This window comes from Meleagris gallopavo, chromosome 1, assembly GCF_000146605.3.
Source record: "Meleagris gallopavo isolate NT-WF06-2002-E0010 breed Aviagen turkey brand Nicholas breeding stock chromosome 1, Turkey_5.1, whole genome shotgun sequence".
Taxonomy (NCBI): Eukaryota; Metazoa; Chordata; class Aves; order Galliformes; family Phasianidae; genus Meleagris; species Meleagris gallopavo.
This window is the reverse complement of record NC_015011.2, coordinates 53,738,912-53,761,009: the sequence shown is the minus strand read 5'-3', so window position 1 is coordinate 53,761,009 and position 22,098 is coordinate 53,738,912. Positions and strand designations below refer to the sequence as shown.

Genomic DNA, 22,098 nt, shown 5'->3' with positions numbered 1-22,098 from the left:
GGAGCCGGCCTCGCGCTGCGGCCCGCGCCCGCCTCGCCCTTGGGACTGGGCCGCGCTGTCCTCGAGGCCTGCGGGGCTCCTGAGTCACGGCGATCGCCGCGAAAAAGGCTATGGGGGAAGCGTCGGGCCATCGAGGTCGAATCGGGCTTTGGATGTCTCAATAACGCGGGTGTCGCTGAGGCCTTTCTCGGGACGCGGCCCGCCGTGACCCGTCCCCGCAGCGCCGGGAGCGCCGCTGCCCGCCTTACATCATGGCTCGGAGCGCTGCGTCATTTTGCATCTGCATTTCCCTGCAGAATGCGTTTCCGATAAATCTCTTCGCGATGAGCGTGCAGATCTTGCCGCATGTTGCAGCGCTGCCAGAGGGACTATTTTTAAACTGGGACTGCAGGCTGAAAGGAGCATAAAGCAGTTTTTGCGAAGATAAAATAGAGGAGTTCCTATGACACGGATGATCGAAGCCGAGGTTCAAGAAGCATATCTTTTTTGCTATTTCCGTTTTTTTTTTTTTAAGTCTCTTAAGTCTCTATATTCCATTTAACATAACACGTTCCCGATCAAAATACTTTCCAAATCCAAAATATTTTCCGGTTTTCTTTTGGGAAGGAAAGAAGGCTCTAGATTCTAACGTGAGGTCTTTTGTACACCATTTCCCCTTGGTGCCAAGGGCGGCCCCGAGAGCCGGTGCTTGGCTCTCACGGCAGCCTGCTTGCTGCATCCCTTTGTGCTGCTGCGGGGGCCCTGCAGTGTCTGAGGCATCCCTGCTAACCCTGAGTATTGTTTGCATTGCCTCAAGTTAAGTACGTTAACGGTGCTCATCTGGAAAACACCATTTCTCAATTCTGAGTACTTCTCTGCGTGCAAAGAGCTTTTGCAGTGAATAGCCAGGTTAATGTTTGCTGCAAGGCCGTTAAGCACAGGGCGGAGATGAGGAAATGGCTGGGAATGGTGCTTAGCTCAGCTCTCCAGTGGGCTGCGAGGGCAGAGGTCGGTGCTTCTGCTTGAGTTTGCTGTGTGTTTCTGAAGACCAGAAAGCCTAATTAGGGGAAGTATGTTGATGAGCTTTGTGTACTTGCTCAGGCACAGCGAATCGCTTGATTGCAAACGGTGACTGCAGAGCAGTCGAGCTGATCTGTGCCTGTACCGGCCAGTGAGTGTGTCGAACAAATGCATTTATTTCAAAACGCTCAGGAAAGCTTGATCATCGCAGGAGAACACATTCGTGTGCTGTAATGTGAGCTTAAACAAAAATGAGATCTCAGCTTTCGACCTAATGAGCCTCTCCATTGTTCTTTTTGACTAATCCTCTTAGCTGCCCCGGTGCTTGTTTGTTCCTTTCTTTGTTTGTTTGTTTTCAGTGGGCCCCTTCCAGTTGCAGGCAGCAGAGCTTTCCTCAGGCTTTGAAGTGAAATCAATGATTCAACCTGATCTTCTGGGGCTGTGTTATAAGAATTCGGTTTTTCTAAGTTAAGTTTCAGTGGGGTGGAGTTCCTGATAGCTGGTTAAGAGAACACACTCTTGAGTCTTGTTTTACCTTTGTAAATGAGCTGGAGGATTTAACTGTGAAATGAAGGGGTTAGTAACATTTCAGAATCGAGGTGTTTTGTTTTTTTTTTTTCACTGCAGTATCTAAAGCAGCTTCAGTTCTGAGTAATGCTGCAGAGTTGCTTTCATCTGTATGTCTGAATCATCGTATGGGTAACAGCAGGCACTACCTGAGAAACTTCAGACAAACAGGAGTATCTTCGATATGAATACTTGCATTTCATGGTTGGTGAAGGCATACAGCTGTTTTACCAAAATGGGAAGTTGTAGAATTAGAGGATGTTCTTGCTGCTTGTTATGTCAGGGTGATGCCCTTGGCTGGGTGTCTTAAAGTGAGACACAGGGACTGAGAGGAAGGGCTTTGATTTCTCCTAGGCTTGTGGTTTTGCAATTGCTGCCCTTCTGCTTTTTCTGCAGGTTTAGTTTAGGGCTCAGGGTGAAAACGAAATTCATCTTGTTCCTCAGTAGGTTATGAGGACTTATTTCATATTCAGATCCTTTCATTATTGATAGATTTAAAATAAGAAAAAAGAACGGTAGTCCTTATCAAGTGTCTCTGTCCTTCCTGTTTTAGACAGACAGGAAACTTTACTGAGTGGTGGTATAGCTGACACTTAAACCAAAGATAATGGTGTTATCTCCAGAGAATTGAGTTTTCCAGTTCTCATGCAGCAGTACTTCAGCCCATCAAGTTGATGTAAACAGATTGCATTCAGTAACTGAACAGAAATAAAACCCTTTAGCAACTAGATGGTGTGGTTTGAGAGTTGTCTGGCGTGTGTAACTTTGCTTTTCTTTCTGAGAACCTAGGTCAGGTATTGTGTTCTTAAATGAAACAGAAAAGGGAATCTGAAGCACACAGGTAGGCCTCCTTAATTTGGTGTAACAGTAGTGATAAGGTGTGGCTCACAAGCCTCTTTAAAACCTGGACGCATTGCCCCTTTTTAGCAGCTCTCTTCTAGACACCTCCCACTACCTTCTTGCTGAAGAAGGTTATGGGAAGGAAAGGACAAGCAGGTAAATGCAATTAAGACTCGCTTTTGTCTTTTCTTTCCATTTTTATAAGGTTGCTGACTCCTGTAAAACTTTGCCAGCTGCTCATAGCTAAATATACACGTGCTGTGCTAGAGCAGCGTGCCTGGCCTCTGCTCAGCTGCTTCCCTTGTTAGGAGCTCTCAGCCTCTATTGCTCCTGAAGGAGCCAGCGGCTGCAGCTGGCTGTTCCTCAGAGGTTCCCATCTGCCAGCAATGGCAGTGCTTCTTGTTCTTGTTGGAAACTCAGCTCTGTTGCTGGGTGTAACATTCTCAATGAAACCAGTGGTTTAATAAACATATGCGGTTGACTGATAGCAGTTTAAGTGGGTCTGAAGAAAAGGACAAGCCACACCTGAGAAGGCAAACTCGTTGCAACCTTCTAAAGCTGTGGGGAGAGATCTTGCATAGTGATTTCACTAGTAGGATTGTACATGCGAAGACTCATATGAAGGAGATGATCTGAAAGCAGCTAGTACATGCTAAGGTTCTAGAATGCAGCTGTCTGTGTTTTAAACTGTGTTGTTTTTTTAATGAAGTCATTATATGTGCTTTTGCTCTAGCTTATGGCAGGTAGTAGAAGTAATATCCTTCTGACAGTGGAAAACAAAATGTTTAAAAGATGCTATTTTAAGGCATCTAGCTTTATGGCCCTGGGTGATTGCTTTCTCTATGCATTTCCAAAAAAATGCCCATGAGATTCTGGTTACAGATCAGATGCTTTTTGGATGTGCAAAGCCTGATTTCACAGAATCACGGGGTTTGAAGGGACCTCAAGGATGATGAATCTCCAACTCCCCTGCCACAGGCAGGGCCACCAACCTTCACATTTAATACTGGACCAGGCTGCCCAGGGCTCCATCCAGTCTGGCCTTGAACACCTCCAGGGACGGGGAATTCTCTGGCTTTTCTAAGCACCCCATGAAAGACAGGATTTGCTGTACTGGTTAAAGGATACATAATTAGGTATTAGTTGCAATGTTTTTCAATGCTTAAATGTCACTGCCTGCAGTTAGTACCTCCTGGATGGGTTGTGCCATGTGTTAGTACAACACAGCTTTGCACAGTCTTGCAGTGAACTGAGCGGGGGGCACGTGGCATGGTCTCAACCTGTGCAGTCTCACCACTTTGTATTCCTGTATCTCAACAGAAAAGACAGTGCATTGCTGTGTGAAAGCACCCAGGGAGCATGCAGTTATTTACTTATCCTGCTCCAGTTTAACTTTTTCAGATCACGTGATGCATGTTCCCTGCGTGTTTGACAGAAAGCAAAGTTTGGATGCCCTTCTGCATGTCACTGAATGAGGCAGGTAGCCTGTCCAGTTTTCAGTTTTTAGAATCCTTTTGTCCTGTATCCAGAAACAAGAGGCTGGAATTGCTAGGATGTAATGTTACAATTATATCTGAGTGTGTAGAGAAGTTCTTCCACATTTTTACATGCCAAGCCAAAAATAAAGCACTCTGTGCTTTAACGTACCCACTTCTCAAGTATGACCAAAGCACATTTTAGCCAAATGCAGCAATTTCACATGGAAAATGTTAATTTCTTTGTGATGTTGAAGTCAAAACTTCCCTTCTTTGGGCAAGAAGTGGAGTTGGTGTAATCCTTAGAGACTTTTTCCCTCCCCTCACTTGAGTTATTGAATGGAGCTGAGCTTGCTGCATGGGAATGCAGTGCAAAAGTGATGAAAATTAAATGAAGCTCATGAGTGCTTCAGGTTTTTTTCCCCTTCCCCTTTATAATGTACTGTCTTGATGTAATGCACTGTGGCTAGTTTCAGAATTCTAGAGGATCTGTGCTTACAAAGGAACCTCTTGATGTAGAGTTGGAAAGGGCCTTAGACTTCCATTTCCTCTGAGTAACCAGCAGTGGGAGAGCTTCGTTCCAAGGCTTCAGTATTTAGAGTAAGTTACATTGATCAGCTGCTTCTCAGCCAAAGTGCTCACTGTAGCTGTTGCCTTCCCCTTAGTTGCTTATTTCAGCCCTGTGGCTGGAGTAGCAGGGTGGTTGTGCACGGGTCTGAACCGTGATCTGAACTGCACTAAAAATAACCGCAGGGGTGGCAGAAGGAATGTCAGGTTACATCTGAGCAGCTCCTTGATCTGAGTCAGCAGGTGGCTGTGGATCTGCGTGCCCTGACACATGGGAGAAGCAGTGCTGTGCTGAAACAAGCAAAGGGTGGAGATGAATGTTCCTAGCTTGTTCTTCGGTAACTTAACAGCCTGAATTAATTTTGACTTGTTGGTGTAAATCTCATTCCTTAAAGGAATCCAGAAGTTCCAGTTAGATTCTGGTTCCATGGGTCTGTGAGTTGCTAAATCTTGGCTTTGAGGTGTTTGTGTGTGGACAAGCGTGTTGTGTTGTTTGTGTGCTTGTGGAGGAGAGGAGGATGGAATGAATTATTCTTTGTAGTGAGGAATGCTGGAGAGTTCTGGTGTAGTACCCGGTTCCTGCGGTGTGCTGGCATGGTGGTCGGTGCAGCCACCTGGCAAACCTGACTAGAGTACTGATGTCTCTGGGGAGAATAGCCTGCAGAGTGTCATCTGGTCGTTTTATTATTTATTTCTGTGCAGGATCACGTTTCTTATCAGGTTTGCTGTGTAGCCACAGTGTACAGACAGATGGTACCTTGAAAGCGAGAATTGCAGCCTGGCAGTTAGTGTCAGCTGGTGGCTTATAAAACCACTTGAGCTCTCCTACTCTTAGTAAGTATCTTGAGTACACCGCTGGCTTTGCAGGTCCTCTGTCAGCCTTCTTCAGACTTGCTTCAAGTTACAGCATTTCCCTAGTCTTGGCACTACAAATGTAGCTTTGCTTATGTAACTTGGTGAATCGTTTGCTCTGATTTATGATCCCTTACCTTACAGCAGTCTTAAGTACTTGTCCAGATTTTGACACCCTTTGTTTAGGAGTATGACTTCAAATGCTGCTCTGTGAAGAGCCCTCCTCCTCTTTGTTGGTGCTGCAGAAGATCCAGCTGTCCTTCCTGCTGGCTGCACTGCAGGATGCCTGTGCAGTCACCTCCTTGGAGGGCCTGGTTCTGCTGGCTGTGTGGGTGGCAGCGTGGAGCAGGAAGGCAGAGCTACTCCTTTCAGCAGCAGGATGGGCTTAAAGGGTATAATGGGCTTCTGAATCTTTGCTCAGGCTGTGTTTTATAGTCTACCTGAGAGTTTGTGTGAAATCTGAACTCTAACAATTTTTCTTGTGTGGTAGGTATTGATAAATTAATTCAGAGATTGTAATTTACTTTGTATTTGAGGGCCAGTGCTTCTTTCTGTAAGCTGAATTGTTGTTAAGGAGTTGTTAAGGGGGAGAAGTTGGTTAATGCTTCTCTAGTGGTCAAGTGTTCTTTAATATGTTCAGTTGTGGCTCTCATACGAAGTCAGAATAGTTATAATGCCGTGCATTTAAAGAAGTTTGCATTTTCTAGGTTAACATTTATAAGAATGGGGGGAAAAAAAACGCTTTCAGTGTTTTTTGCAGTTCATTGGGGTAGAAAAGGCTTTGTCCTTTTTCAGACTTTCTCATTTATACGTTTATACTGGGATGTGGTCCCATGAGCTGTTAGTTATGTCTTTAATTCAGCATACCTTGATTTATAAAACAACATGTCTTCTTATACTGTGCTTACAGCTTCAGTACTTTTAAATTCACAGTAATCCCCTGTATTACAGGTATTTCATGCATGGAGTCTGCAAGGAGGGAGACAACTGTCGCTACTCTCATGACCTGTCCACCAGTCAGTCTGCCATGGTGTGCAGGTATTATCAGCGTGGATGCTGTGCTTACGGAGATCACTGCAGGTAAAGAAATGCTAATCACTGTGCCGTAGGGGTAACTTCACTTAAAGTTCCTGAGTAGAGAGCTCAGAGAAAGGCAAAAGAAATCCTCCTTGCATTGAAACTTCATAATTCTACAGAAATTAGTCCATTTCACTGATGGCTTTCTCTTACTAAGAATGATAGTGTTTACTTTGTTTTGAGAACCAATAAGAAGAGGTGATGTGAAGAGAGAACCAGTCTTCAGAAAAGCAATGGTTGTCAAGGTGTGTTTTTGTTTGTGGTTTGTTTTGTTAATAGTATGAGTAGATGAAATGAAATCTGGGACTAGCTGAACTGATGACTGAGAAACAATTATGATAAAACAGGTATGATTTTTTGTATTGCATCTCTCTTCAGAAATTGCTGTTCTGACAATTAAACTGTCACTTTTGAAGAAGTAACTGGACTGTAGTCATATACTCTTAAAATGCCAGTATAAATCAGCCCTGTGTTGAGAGGACATAAATTAACCTACACTGTTGAAAAAGAGAAGAAAAACTAAAAGAACGAACAAAGGAAAGTTATGCTTTCCTAGCATAGCAAAGCTTTATAAAGGCTTAGGGATCTTTTTTTGTCGCTGAAGTTCTCTATATTACAACTTATCAGAGTTTTAACACTGTATTGTTGTAGCTCCTATGTGTGATAAATATTTGCATCATGACCTCATGTGTAGCTATAGTTTGCTTTTTTTACATGTTTAGTATTCAGTAACTATGTATAAGATAGATAATGGAACATTAGTCTCTAGCCTTTTGTATATCTGCCAGTGCTACATTCAAGGTCATGTACATCAGTGGTCTCCAAACTTTTGTTGCTTGTAGATGGAATAAAAAAGTGACTCTTTTTAGCACACACCCCTACCAAATGTATATTTGCTGATAAATTATACAGATGTACTACTTTACTATTACATTACACACATTCTAAAACATGGATAAAATTAATCACAGAACTACAGGGGTTGGAAGGAGCCTCGAGATCAGTGAGTCCAACCCCCTGATGAAGCAGGTACTCTACAATAGGACGTACAGGTGGGTGTCCAGATGATCTTGTGGAGTCTCCTGTGAAGATATTCAACTGCTCTGGGCAACCTGAATGCTCTGTTGCTCTGATGGAAAAGAATTTCTTCTGCATGTTAGTATGAAACTTCAAGTTTTAGGCCATTACTGCTTTTCCTACTGCTACATACTGCTGAGAAGAGCATGGCCTCATCCATTTGCCTTCCACCTCCCTTTAGATATTAATAACATTAATCAGATCATCTCTCAGTCTTCTTTTCCCCAGGCTGAACAGACCCAGGTTACTCAGCTTCTCTTGGTACGGAGATGCACCAGGCCCTTTACCATCCTTGTGGCCCTCCACTGGAATCCTTCTGCGAGATCCCTGTCTTTTTAGATTGGGGGAGCCCAGAACTGGACACAGCACTCCAGATGTGGCCTCAGCCCGGAAGAGTAGAGGGGGAGGATCATCTCCCTGGACTGGCTGGCCACACTGTTTTCAGTGCACCCAGGATACCATTGGCCTTCTTGGCCACGAGGGCAACATAAGATTAGATTAAGATAAAGAATAAAATATTTTGAAAACATTGGTTTTATTTATTAACTGTACAGAAAACTTATTACTCTCACTAAAATCATAGCTTTACGGAGAGCGCTGTGGTTCCGTGTGCTTTATTGTCTTTCAAAGTTACCAGTTTAGCGCTTGGATACGGCAACTGGAAGGTCAGGTTCCTAGTTCAGTCTGTACTTGGGCTTAATGGTTGTCCAAGTTTTTAACAAATTTAAGGCCTACTGAAACTCTTTTGAAGTTTCAGTAGAAGATTCTTAAATGTGTTATAAAACCACTTCCAAATTTTTTTTCGATGTACAGATACAAGAATATAGGTAACACGCTTGCATTGTTTTTGACAACAAAATCATCTCGCAATGGTAGTGTTTCCCAACAGCCACTTACAAAATGTGATCTCCATAGCACAAGCTTCTTTCAAAAAGCAATTGCTCTTACTCCAAAAACATCATTTCTAATTTGAAGGGATTAAGTGTGCTTATTTTTTGAAAATGTGTACTGGGTAGGGTAGCATACTAGTCACAGTTACCTCTCATCACAGAGTAGGTCAACAAATTTGCAGCACTTGTATTGTGAAAGAAAAGTGTGCAACTTGTCTTTTACAAGAATTGTTAAGCAATTTAACATGAAATAACCAGCAAACCACTGAGTGGTACTGAAGGTTTTCATCATCATTCTACTTCTCATTACAAAATATTGAAAGATTTTACTATTGAAATGTTTTAGTTTTATGGAGTTAACCATACTGATGATGTGGTAGCATTTTGTCCGCTTCTGATTCCAGCTTTTTTGCTGCAGTATCTTTCCTATTTATGATGCAGTGAATGAATTTCACTTGCACTATCCCTGTAATCTTAACTGGAAATAGTTTATTATATTTAATGCAGCTGCTCCATCAGCGGTTAAACTCACCCAGCCTTTCTTGTAAGGCATTATTTTTAATAGAGAAGTCACTTACTGTTGAGAATACATCTTCTCTAGTGTATCTCCTCAGTGGCTCACAGAAATGTAGTTCATGTATTTCATTGTTGCAACATAATCTAGGGAATGTGGTAAGCTGAAGCATTGTTAGTAACATACTTCCAGTTGCCTCTGTTGTGAACCTTGAACACTGCATAGTTTGTTCTAGTACTTGTTTCTTTGAATCTTCAGCAGAGTTCTATCTCCCAGCAGTATTTGCTGACAAAGAGAAGTACTTTTGTTTGTTGCTATATTGCTTTCCATGTGTTATTTCTGCCATCAGGAAGAACGAGCGTTCTGATTTATATGTAGCTTTTTTGTCGTTTGCTATTATCTAAGAAACATCGAAGATGCTTTTCAGCATTTGTCACCAACCTTTGCAATACTCAACCCGAATTTTCCATGATCTGAAACATCTCTAGGGAAAAAAAAAAACAGCTATAGAAGTTCGTCGTCTTGCTGGGGAAGCTTAGATCAAGTCTTGTCACTGTGATGGTTTCATACTGCCATTGGCTAATATCTCAAGACATAACATACGTTTAGGGCAAGGATCACAATAGTGAATCTGTGTTTCAAATCCTCCTCTCAGTTATTTTGATTGCCTCCCTTTTCCCTCCTCCGCACTCCCCCCACAATTCCTGTCAGACCTGACTCTTCCTCAGTCTCAGCTCTTCCTCAGCCACATTACAAAGGTAAAACCAACTACAACCTAATCAGATCTGACATTGTATCAATGTTTTTTGTTCACATTATCGGGATTCTCTTAAATCCACACTTACTTTGTAGGAATGTTGTTTAACCTCTTGTTTGTTTTGTGAGAGTTTAACTTAAAACTGGATAATGTAATCTAAACTCCGTTTAGTGGGCAGATGTGAATTGCAGTATCAATGCACTGAAAGCAAACAAGCAAGGGCACTGCTGTTAATCCCTGCACATTGTGGCACACCTGCTCTTCCTTCAGGACACATTGTGTACTGTGTGTGACAGAAGACACTTTGGCATACAGACTGAGTAAGAGCACCAACCTTGGTCCATATATTTAATATGAAAAGCTTAAGTTCTTTCTTATAATTTTAGATATGAAAAAATCCTACAGTTTTCTTCCTGAATTCTGGTGGATTATCTTGAATAATGCATGGGGTGCACGTGCCTTGCTTTGGAAACCACTGTCAAAGAGGACTGGAGGCTTGCCTTTTAATTTGTGCTTCATAGCTTCATTGAGATTTTAAAGCTGACGTTTGGTCGGGTGTGTTTCTTTCATATGCAAGATCTGTAATGCTTAATTATTTTCAACCTGACACAAGGCAAGTGAATCACAGTCGCTTAAAGGTTGTATATAATCTCCAAGAATTCCCTCCTTTCATCCTTTAAATTAGTCAGCAGATATCTAAGACTTTGTGGGGGGAAATGAATTATGCCTTTTAGTGTACTAGCTGCGGGAAGGCAGATCTCTGAGAGAAATTATCTGTTGTTCGTGGGTGGCAGGGATCAATGTGTTCTGAGCATCGTTTTCCACAGTAAATTGAAGGACTTAGAAATAATTACTAAAGCCAACATAACATCTGATTGAGGCAAAGTAGGTCAGTTTAGGTCACGTTGTCTGGGACACTGTCCACTCAAGTTTTGAGTATCTGCAAGAACAGAGGTTGTGTAGCCTCTCTGGGCATCTCCTTCAGTGTTTAACTAATTTCATGGTAAACTTAACGGTAATTTCCCACTTTTAGCTTGTCTGCTGGCCTTTAAATACCACTGTGTTTCTCAGAAGAGTGGCTCACTCTTTTTCTGTGCCTTCTCATTTGATGGTTGAAGACAGCAGTATCTGTCTTTAGTCTTTTTAAAGCTAAATTAACTCACTTTATTCACTAATAGTGCATGTATGTAGTAAGTATGTGAGTGATTTTGGATGTAATTGAAGTTTATTTTTTTGTAATTTAAGTGAAAATTGCACACATCACTCCATTTCTTACCAAATGGAATAGGGTTGGGTTCCTTAGGCAGTGCTGACGTTATACAAGTGGATGCGTTTCTCTTAAAGGGTCATCTGGCATTTTCTTCCAAGCCTTTTCTTCAGTATAGTGTGTTAACATCTAAATTGGTTTGCTTCCAGTTTTTCAGGCAGTTTTGTGGAGGAGTTTTCTTGTGAGGAGTTGATATTATGTTTTTTTTCATTTGTTAGATATGAACACACCAAGCCGCTGATGCAGGAAGAAGAAGAAGAAGAAGAAGAGACTACTGTGAATCCAGCTGCAAAAATGTATCCCTCAGTATCAGACCTCGTATCACTCCCTGAAATTGTTGAAGAAGATATTATTGAGATAGAAGATGAAAATATAGATCTGGCAGCTGCTGGAGTAGGTGCTGAAGACTGGGTGAATGCTGTAGAGTTTGTTCCTGGGCAGCCATACTGCGGACGTGGTAAGCTGATCATGGGGTAATGGTAAATTTCTGTCATGGGTCAACAGTTTCTGCATAGTGCACTTATTTTAATACTTCTGGTTTAGCTGAGTACAGCTGTTCGTATTTATGAATCACTTCAACTGTTCTGTTGTTCTACTTGATTTTTTTTCTGCATGAATAGTAGGATCATTTCAAATCCATTCCTACTGCTGTAACGGTGTTCTAAAACCAGGTATATATGCAGAGTCTCTGAGTACTGTGAAAGATGTCTAGAGGAGGTGCTGATTCCTGTAGAATGACTTCTAACCAAGTATTTGCTTTCATGACTCCTGTAGCAATTCAGACTAGAAACTGAAGATCATTCATTCCAGTCACTTTTCTGAGACTTGATTTTATAGTACTGTGATGGCTCATGAGGGGAATGGGATTGGAAGAGCTCATTGTATGGGACCAGACAGTTTAAGTATACCATACCTATCATTTACTTTCCTTGCAGAAAGGTAGCACAAAGATATCAAAAAGTAGGTGCATACGTTTAGTCTCTCTTCAGGCTCTCTCAAACTGAAGATGTATAACCATGAATGATCAAATAATGATTGTATCAAAAACCGATATTTTTATGCCCAGAATAATTTGAAGTTTGTTACATAGTGCTCAGATTTTACTATTTAGCAGTATCTGTCTTTTACTATTAGACCTTCTGTTAATGCAAATGATTCTGATTTGGACTAAGTGTTGTGTCTTGACAGTGAGCTCAGCAAAGAAAATAGTGGCAATTCTTCAGATACTCAATTTTTGAGGTTCAGGTGCACCACGTTTCCATGTTTGTTCTGCTGCTACTGCTGCTAGATGTTCTGGAGTAACTGAAGGCAGTAGGATGGCAGGGATATAAGCAACACTGAATTGTGTTGCTCCTTTCTACTGCTATGAGAATAAAAGATGATAATTCAACTGGAAGTGATCTACAAGAATCTAGTCCAGCTGCCTGACTGCTTCAGGGCTAACCAGAGTGTGCTCAGCTTCTCATAGAACATGCCTTCCAGCCCTTTCATTAGCTTTGGTGCCCTCCTCTGGATGCATTCAAGTATCTTAACATCCTTTTTATATTGTGGAGTCCCAAACTGCACTCAGTATTTGAGGTGATGCTGCACCAATGGAGAATGCGGTGGGAGGCTGCCTTTTTTTTTGTCTGGCTGGTTAAATGAAGGCAGCCCAAAATGCAGTTTGCCTTTTGGACTACCAGATGTATGTACTTGTTAATAATCGTTCCGACGTGTAGGTAAGTATATGAATTGAAGATAATTAACTGGTCTACACTGAATTACTTTCCTTCAGTATCTTTAGAACTTCAGGCATCTGACATCTGTCTTGCAACAGTTTTTCCTAACTAAAGATTTATTAGGGCATAGATCTTTTCTCTAGAGTTTTGGAAGTCTGAAATGTGTTGCATCAAGTTGAGATATACGGAAGAGAATCTTTCTATATATATCTTCCTGGGATTTTTAGGAAAGTGGTCTGGAGGACTATGGGGCTGGAGTCAAAGAGAAAAGAGGGAAAAGAAGTGGAACTCAAATATTCAGGAATGTTACTCTAGGTATTTTTTGTAAAGATTTTAATCTAAAAACATTGAGGAGAGAGGGGGGAAGGTTGAGGATGCTCTTGTTGAGTTTCATATTAATTGCTGGATTATGTTTGGGTTTTGAGAGATATCTACTTATATAATTCCTGCAGAGAATTGTAGAATGGTTTGGGTTGAAAGGGAACTTAACTCTCACCCAGTCCCAACCTTCTGCTGTGACAGCACTGCCACCCAGCAGCTCAGGCTGCCCAGGGCCTCATCCAGCCTGGCCCTGAGTGCCTCCACGGGTGGTATCCACAAGGACTGATTAGGAGGTGAGTTTACCCTTTAATACCACAAGTTAGAGTTTTTGAGCAGTGTCACTAAAGGAATGGAAGATTCTGCTTTGTAGCTGGTCTAAGGCCTAATAAGTTTCTTAAATAACGATACTGTAGAGTTTAAGGATTGTCTGGAAGTGCTTATGTTCAGAGTCTCGTTGGTGTTTGAAGTGTAATACTGGTTGTCAGACTGAATTCTTGGTTTTCCTTATTTTCTGAGGCAAGCAACACACAATTGAAACAATTCTTTTCCAATTCAGATTCTGTTTATTGAATTCCCGCAGAATGAGGACATCCTTGCTGTCTTTCATTGCCGAGAAACTTATGTTTTTCCTTGTAAATGGTGGACCTGCCAGCAGTAAGGAGTGTCTTAGTTTTATTGAAAATATCTTCTAATAGAATATTCTAATCAAATATATAGCTTTCCTGCTTTATAAATTGAAGACTGGGAAATTTTGTGTGGAAAATACTTTGTTAAACTATTTGGGTTGGATTTAAGTAGACTAGAGTGCTTTTGTTCTGTATGCCTATTAAGGGAAACAGAAGTAATCAGGATAATCCTACTGAGAGCTGAGCATTTGAATGCGGTGTAGATTGAAGCTGGAGAATGCAAGCTCTTGAAAGTAAATACTACTTACTTCATCTTGACAGAGTAGATGATATCTTAATGCCTTAATTGAGTTTTTCAGAACTTGAGATATATTCCTCAGCTCAGAAATTCTGTTATCACGCACTTCAGTAGGAGCTAGCAACCTCATTATTTTCCATATATTTGGGCTCTAAAAAGCCGTGTTATTAAAGAGTCCTTCTAAAACTTGCAACAAGTGGATCTGTTGAAACTGCTGGCAGAGGCAGCAACATTGCACTCTTCAGTGCAGCTGTTTCTTGGCTCGGTTTTCATTTTGGCTTAGCTATGGTCTGGTTCTGTGGGCTGAAAATCTCTTTGCAGCTCAAGCATCAGATGTGTTCTTAGCATTGTTCGTTTGGTCCAAAACTTGTCTGGTTCATATTTTGAGATTACTGTGTAATGAGAGCCAAATTGTGAAAAATAGGAGTTGTTTGTAGGGAGACTGTTTTCAAAGGTGCACTCCATTACATGCTAAAGTACTGAAGTGAGATTTGCATGTAGTATTGCTCTGAGTTTTGAAACTGGCTTCAGTGTTGGAAGTAGGTTGCACGCAAGTCAATGAGATGCTATATTATCTTTGTACCATAGTCATGACTTAATCCCTAGAATGATTTAGTCACCCATGTGGGCTGTGAAATGAAACTAGATGATTTTGCGGGTCCCTTCCGAGCCAAATGGGGAATGGGAAGATAGCTTTCTGGGATCTAACCTACTGAAGAGTAATGGCTTTGAAAATAGCGGGCAGAATTATAGAGAATAAGTGTTACTCTGAGGAGTGTTGGAAGTGGAACTGCTGAGGCAGTGACTGAGTTTCCACAATTGGAATTTCAGAGTTGGAGCAAAACAGTGCAGTAGGTTCAGGAGTTGCACATGTAGAGCTTCAGACTGTGGGAAAGGTAAGGCAGTAAGAAAAAATACTGATTTTGTTTTTATTTCATAGAAATATAGCTCTAGCTGAGAGGAAGTGCTGGGATAGCATGGAAGACTGAGACTGAAGAATTAGGTCAATTTCAGCATGTTCTTCCCCTCCTGTACTGTCATACTATGAAAGTGCCTGAAGTTGTTATTAAAGACATTCACAGAGCTGTATCTTAATGTCTTGACCTCTAGATGACAAGAACTGGTTGTGCTTTGGACACAAGAATGGTAGTGTGGACTTAGCTAGAATTTTACTAGCTACACTGAATATTCTAGTTGTTGCTTTTAGTCTTTGGTGGTGTTGCATTCTTTGTTGTTGTTTAAATAATTCAGTGTACTCGTTTTTGCCAAGATTTGAAGCTCTTCTCTCTCCTTTTGTGGCCCAGCATAGAAAATGAATGGGATTGTAAGTCAGTCTTTGGGGGATAAGACTTCAGAACCTTTATTCTCAAAAGAGCCTCAGCTAAGAAGCTCTTTGTCAAAACTTTATCAAGGAAAGGCTTTATAAAGGATATCCTTCAGAGGAGTACAGGTGACTCTGGAAACTTTCTCCATTAAGAAAAGCTTCAAGCGTACTTCTGCTTCAAAGTATACATTTTCCAGGGATATAGGATTGCCTTGAGCAAAAGATAATCTTGCCAGCCCCATTTCAAAGAGATGCTGTATCAATAGATTCCTTTGAAACTCAGCTGCATTTATCTGGTTAGTAGACTTCTATCTGTGAATCCTGTGATCTGTTAAACTCTCCCTCCTCACAAAGCTAAAAATAATAATAATAAAAAATCTGGCAAAAATGACAACCAGGGGAATGGAAACAGACTGGTACTTTTGAGTCTTTTTTTGTTGCTGCTGTTTGAAGAGACCATGGTTCTTAAGCTCCAGAAAAAGGGGCTGGAGAGGAGGGAAGGAACTTCAATCAGTGAGTGCAGATTTTCCTATTGTGTTCAGCTGGATGGAAAACTAAGTAGGTCTAAGTAAATGGGTACTTGAGTTAGCACCAAAGAAGAGCAACTAGAACTGGTAGGGAAGAGGAGGTAATGAAGGCTTATTTCATTTTTGTTTGGGAACCTCTGAAAATCAGCACGTTAAGGGTTGGCTTGTTACTTAATCAATTACTTGCTGTTGAAAAGTATCTGAGAGCAGTGTGAGTAACCTCTGAAGTCAGATGGTTGTTCTTAAGTGGGAGCCAACAGGAAGCAGACTTGTACTCTTGAGTGCTCGTATTTTCCTGCTCTGTTTTTTCATATTCGCCTTCTCCCCTAAACTATGAGCTTTCTAGCACGTGCTTTTTCTTTGTATCTCTAAGGGCCATTGGGCTTTAGATCCTTGCTGTGCATCTTTGCTTCGTGGGAATAAAAGCTGTGAGTGTGTGGCCCCTGATTCTTTTTTGAGAAAGTCTTTTACTGTTCCAAGTACCCTTTTAGTTGTATTTACTAGCTTCTCCAAACTTAGTGCTCAAAAGATTTATAAAGCTCCACTTTCTTATGGCACAGATGACTTCTCACTCCTCTGTCAGCTACTGGTTATGTAAATGGAATCCAGTTGCTCTTCTTCCTTGTGCATGTTCTGGATGTAGCACTGCTTTGTCATTTTTCTGCTTTTAGTGCATCTTCCAGCTGTCTGCTTTTGTCTTGTAACATAATCATCCTGCTTGATGTCACAGCCTCAAAAGACTGTTTGGCTCATGGTGGCGCAGATGAGCGGATTTATGGGAGAAATAGAAGTCTTAAACAGAACCTGTCTGTGTCGGAAAGAGAAGCTGTACAGATTTCGGTTCAATTTAGGATTAGGTGGGGGAATTTTTTTAGTGGGATTTCTTTTTGCAAAACTGGTAGCTAGTCTAGAATGAAGTGAGAGTACCCTGAAAATGACAGATTTTCTTACCGCTGGGATTGTTCTCTTGATAAGGGCAGATTGGATGTCTGTTTTGGATGGCTTTTATTTATTTTTTTTGCAGTTGTCTAGAATAGACTTGGAGCCACGTGAAGGTATGGTCATCAACACGCTGATTAACCTGCATTTGAGAAACTGCTGGTGTGGTGTTTCTGTGCTGGCATTACTTTGTGCTGGATACACCTCTATTGCTTCAGCAATGTAATTGTGGTGGGGAAAAATTGAGAATCATTTCTAGCTGGAGTGGAACTGATTCTCAAAGCAGCGAGAGATTTTTAACCTTAATTGTTGCTGAACTGTAGTTAGCATAAAAATATAGTTAGTGAGACTTTCTAGTGCAGACTGAACCTGTAAACGGAGTTTGCTTTGACTGTTGAAGCCTTTATAGCTTTAGTCCTGTCTGAATTGAATGATGAACAAATGACACTAGAAATCAGTCTTGCTTTCTTGAGTCAGTAAATAACTTAGTTCAAATTGAGGGTACGTGGAACTTGGACTGAAGTGAGCCTTATTTTCTTATAATCCATTTGAATGACTGGAGCAGGGTCACCCGAAGGGTTTTTTAAAACTTTTTTTCATTCAATCTCCTTTCTTGCTCCTTAATTTTGTACCCAGCTGCCCCTTCCTGCACTGAAGTACCCTTGGAGGAAATGGTGATTGAGGAAGAATATGAAAAGCAGGAAGTAGACGTGGAGATGAAGAAGGAGCTGTGCCCCTACGCTGCAGTGGGAGAGTGTCGTTACGGAGAAAACTGCGTGTATATCCATGGGGACATCTGTGATATGTGTGGACTGCAGGTCTTGCATCCAATTGATGCTGCACAGAGATCCCAGCACATAAAGGTAAGCAGACAGCTGTCTGGCGTTAAATAGCTTGAAGTTATTGCTTCCTAGCTCCCTGAAGTCACTTGTCATTTATTCCCTTTTATTTGAAGGTGCATGCGGGTTGGGCAGTGAATGAAATTCCTGTTGTAAAATAGACTGTTTCCTGTCAGAGCTGTATTCAGAAGCAGCTGGGCTTCCTTGTCTGCGCTGGGGGAGCAGTCTGTGTGAAGATACTAAAGCTTTGTTCTTAGCCTAGTAAAACTGGATGGTCTTCCAGATTGCCTTTCTGATGTTTAAAGCAATGTCTGAAGGAAGGAATTTGAGCTCTGAATTGATTGTTTCCCGCTGTTTAAGCAACGCTCTTTGAGGATAAAGACTCTGCAGCTTAATCATTTTCCATTCCTTATGTAAAATAGTAGAGTGAAACTGAGCTTAAAAACCTGTTTAGATTTCCCCAGGTGACCAGTTGTCTCTGCAGTTGTTTTCTCTTTCCTTTCCAGTCTTGCATTGAAGCTCACGAGAAGGACATGGAGCTTTCATTTGCCGTCCAGCGTAGTAAAGACATGGTGTGCGGGATATGCATGGAGGTGGTGTATGAAAAAGCTAATCCTAGTGAGCGCCGCTTTGGGATCCTCTCCAACTGCAACCACACTTACTGTCTCAAGTGCATCCGCAAGTGGAGGAGTGCTAAACAATTTGAGAGCAAGATTATAAAGTGAGACACTTTCCCATTTTGATTGTGCTTTCTTACTGTGGAAGAACTCAGTAACTTGTGACAACTTGCAACAGGCTTCCCCACTCCCCCCTTCCCCCGTGCAGAGACTTTTAATACATACTAACTTCAGTTTGGAAGCAAAATAATTGTTAGGGATGATGTTTACACCCTGATCTGGTTAATGTGGATTAAGTTTTCAAAACTCTCTTCATGGTAGAAAATGACTTTCACTTATTTAGTTGGCATGTTATCTGATGGTTACTGTTTATGTCTTGGGCGCCCAGCCAGAAATCTGATAACATATTAACCAGTTCAGAATGTATGCTGCTTAGTTCTTTTGCTGCCCTAATGCATTAATCAGTTGGCAAACCATTTCTCCATTTAAAGGCTGTTATTAAAAAAAAAAAAAGCCAGTCAAATATATATAGAAATCAAACCAAAATAAATGTATTTAATTCTAAAGAAAAAGGATTATGTGTGAAGGGTTTTTTTAAGGTTTGATACAACCTTAGGTTTGATATGACCAGCTGCCATTAACATTAAGTTCTTGAAGTCATTGAGCTTAGATTATCTTTGTATTTAAGACAGAATATAGATTGAAAAGCACATATAGCAAGTATGTTCAAAATGTCTTTTAAGGTGGATATATGCCATGACTTGTTAACATAGGTGGGAGCATCCTGTAATGTGGAGTCTGTTCCTTCCCCAGGTCCTGCCCAGAGTGTCGGATCACATCTAACTTTGTCATTCCAAGTGAGTACTGGGTGGAGGAGAAGGAAGAGAAGCAGAAACTCATTCAGAAATACAAGGAGGCAATGAGGTATGAGCACTGCAGCTTTTTCTCAGGCTGTGAGGCTGGAGAAGTAACGCACACCTGGAGAAGAAGGGTATCAATGTAAAGCCTTTCCCTTTCCAGTCCAGTGTGTGATGTACTTCCTTACCTTTCCACCCACAGATGCATGCAGCCACGCAGTCACTAAGCTGCTCCTATGTACTTCGACCTCAGTCTTTCCTTTAGTACTCTGAACACTGGTGACCTAGTCATTAAGTAATACAAGCTTGTGCTGTGGAAGCCATCAGTGCACCTATGCATGCATCAGCCCACACATGTCTTGGGTATGAACGCTGTGTAATGCATCCCTTTTTTGCATAGGCATTGTGTTGACCGTCTTGACATGGTGCTTGAGATCTTTTTGGTCTGTAAGTAAATGCAATTCTGAAGTCTAGTTGGATCTGCTGTGAATAAGAGTTGTGATATTTTCCTTTCCAGCAACAAGCCATGCAGGTATTTTGATGAAGGCCGTGGGAGCTGTCCATTTGGAGGGAACTGCTTTTACAAACATGCGTATCCTGATGGCCGCCAAGAGGAGCCACAGCGACCCAAAGTGGGTACAGCAAGTAGATATAGGATCAGTTTTGGATTCTGTACTTTCTGTGCAGGGAGTGCAGAAGAGAGATGTGCTTTAAGTCAGCTGCCTTGAGGATAGGGGAACTTTGTCTTTTCTAACTTCTGACAGGTCTGTATAGTAGTGAATTTGAAGGAGAGGGCGGTCTAAATTTTCTAAGTGATGGAAGCAAATAAGGAAGGAATGAATTTTTCAAACTTTTGTACCAACATACTGAGGTAAAATGCTGGGCAGCACTAATAAGAGTGTGTGAGGATAAGTTCTACTGGGAGTCAGTATATCCCTGAAGGAGAAGCACAGAAAGTACACGGGAGCTAAACTTTGTCAGCTTGTGGGAAGGCTCTTTCCTTGCACGCTTGATCACCTGGTAAATGCTCGTGTTCTGCTTGCAGGCCCAGCGGAGGAATCGGTTCTGGGAGTTCATTGAGGAGCGAGAGAATGGTGACCCATTTGAGACCGATGAGGACGAAGTGGTGACCTTTGAGCTCGGTGAGATGTTGCTCATGCTGTTGGCAGCAGGAGGTGATGATGAGCTTACGGATTCTGAGGATGAGTGGGACTTGTTTCATGATGAGCTGGAAGATTATTATGACCTGGATCTATAGCACCTGACAGTGGAGTGTGGACTGTCGTCTTGGCTTCAGGCAGTAGCTATTACTTACCTGTGGTGTTGTGGCAGTGCCTGTGTTTCTCCTAGGCAGGCCTATCAATTCCAGGTGCTGTTGTAATAACTTTTACCCAGGGTCTGTCTTCTCCCATCCCCTCCCACCCCAAGAGTGTTGTTTCTCCTCTGTTCAAACAAATAACAAGAAATCTTTAAAATCTTAGTTTTTGTAAAAATGAATTTAACTGTCAAACAGTTAGCTTAGGTTTGTTGCTTCATCTATGTACCCAACAGAGCTCACCCAGTTCCAGGGTTAAAGTGTTTACAGGACTTCCACACTCATTTTGAAGAGCCCAGATACAAAAATGAGCGGTGGCCATGCAGTGGGGATGTAAATTGGCTGATGGCCTCTTTTCTGTCTCTGTATCAATATTTCTGACGTCAGGCCAGACAAATAATCCTTTTCTGGCATCAGTTCCGTTCCAGCCCCCTCGTGTACACATCTTCATTTGTGATTTTGGACTCTTGTTTACTTGCACATTACTATTACTACTGTGTAACCAGAACCAGGTGTGAATGTTCCGGGTTTTTACTGTGTCTAGCATGAAAGGATAATGTCTTAGTGAAAGGAGAACTTTCTATGTGTATATACAGATAAATGTAGAGTTGGACCTCGAGGATGGGGAGACTCTGTGTAAGTTAAGTAACAAGGCCACCTTTATCCCCTCTTGGTGCATGAAGTCTAGCCTCCAATTGGACATGAAACTGGTTTAGTGGTCTCAGCTCAACTCCCTGATACACCAGCTCTCTGTCATGTATTTCGTTAGGGTTGTCCAGGAGCAGAAGTCCGGTTAGCTGAGTGGGGGCAGAGGAACACGAGAGGCCCCTTTAGCTGCTTTGCTCTTTAAGTTTTAGTACTTGGTGTGACCATGTAAACCGTGAGCTTTGCTAGGAAATCTCTGTGCCTCTCAGCTGGTTCAAGGTACGTTGCCTTTCAGCATCTGAGTTGGGCAGGTTGCCTGGTCAAGCTGTTCAGCTTACGTGAGTTACTGCTTAGGAAGTTGGTCATGCAGTTTCTGGCTGTAATTTGCATTGAGAAATTACATTGCCACCAAAGCTTCAGTACAGGAATTTTAACCTTGCATTACATTATTGCTGTTTTTTTTTTTTTTATTGACTTGTGGATGCCCCGTGATCTGTTTTCCTGCTGCTCTTGTCCCCTAGACTGCCTCTCCTTTCACTTTTAATTGGAATGAGAAATTGTTCTGAGGTCTATAATGTAATGTTTTGCAGCTGCCTTTTGTAAGAAGCACTTTTCCCAAATAAAAAAATACAAAAAAATGAAAAAAACAAAAACCCCAAAAAATCAAGTGAGGTCTGTCTGTTCTTTTACGTTTGAAGCCTCTGTATTTTTTATTTCAGGAGGAGGGGGGAGTTGGGGGAGAGGGTGTTTGGTTTGTACAAAAGCATTTGTCGCTTAGCTCCTGCAGAATTGTGTCATGCTAAAAGGAGGTTTTAACTTTCTTATAACTTTTCCAACAAAGATTTTGTGATGGAAGGAACACATTCTGAATGGACAGCTGAGATGATTGAACTGCTGAAGGAACATTTGCAGGTGTTACTGGGAACAGAAGTGGCTTCCTCAGAAATTATTCCCATGCTGTGGTACTGTTTCTGTTTGTCCTCAACAGAAGTCAACTGCAGTACATTTTCTATTAAGATTCCTGTTGTAATGCTGCCTGGACAGCAAGTTTAAGCATTGCTACAGGCTGCTTTCTGGGAATCCACATGCTTATTTAAATCAGTGTTCAGAAAGAACACAGATTTCTGTCTTCTACAGAAATGCATAAAGATGGAAGTTAACTACTAGAAGCATATTTTGCCTTGCTCAGG

General features: G+C 41.6%; 1 protein-coding gene across 1 annotated transcript; it reads left to right on the top strand.

The window, feature by feature from the left end:
• The first annotated feature begins 6,251 nt into the window (after positions 1–6,251).
• On the top strand, positions 6,252–21,575 carry MKRN1 (makorin ring finger protein 1). Its single transcript, XM_010712904.3, has 7 exons — positions 6,252–6,380; positions 11,101–11,339; positions 17,272–17,498; positions 17,981–18,195; positions 18,905–19,015; positions 19,466–19,580; positions 19,994–21,575. The coding sequence occupies exons 1-7, from the start codon at positions 6,259–6,261 to the stop codon at positions 20,204–20,206; spliced, it is 1,242 nt and encodes a 413-aa protein (XP_010711206.1). The 5' UTR covers positions 6,252–6,258; the 3' UTR covers positions 20,207–21,575.
• Positions 21,576–22,098: the final 523 nt, after the last annotated feature.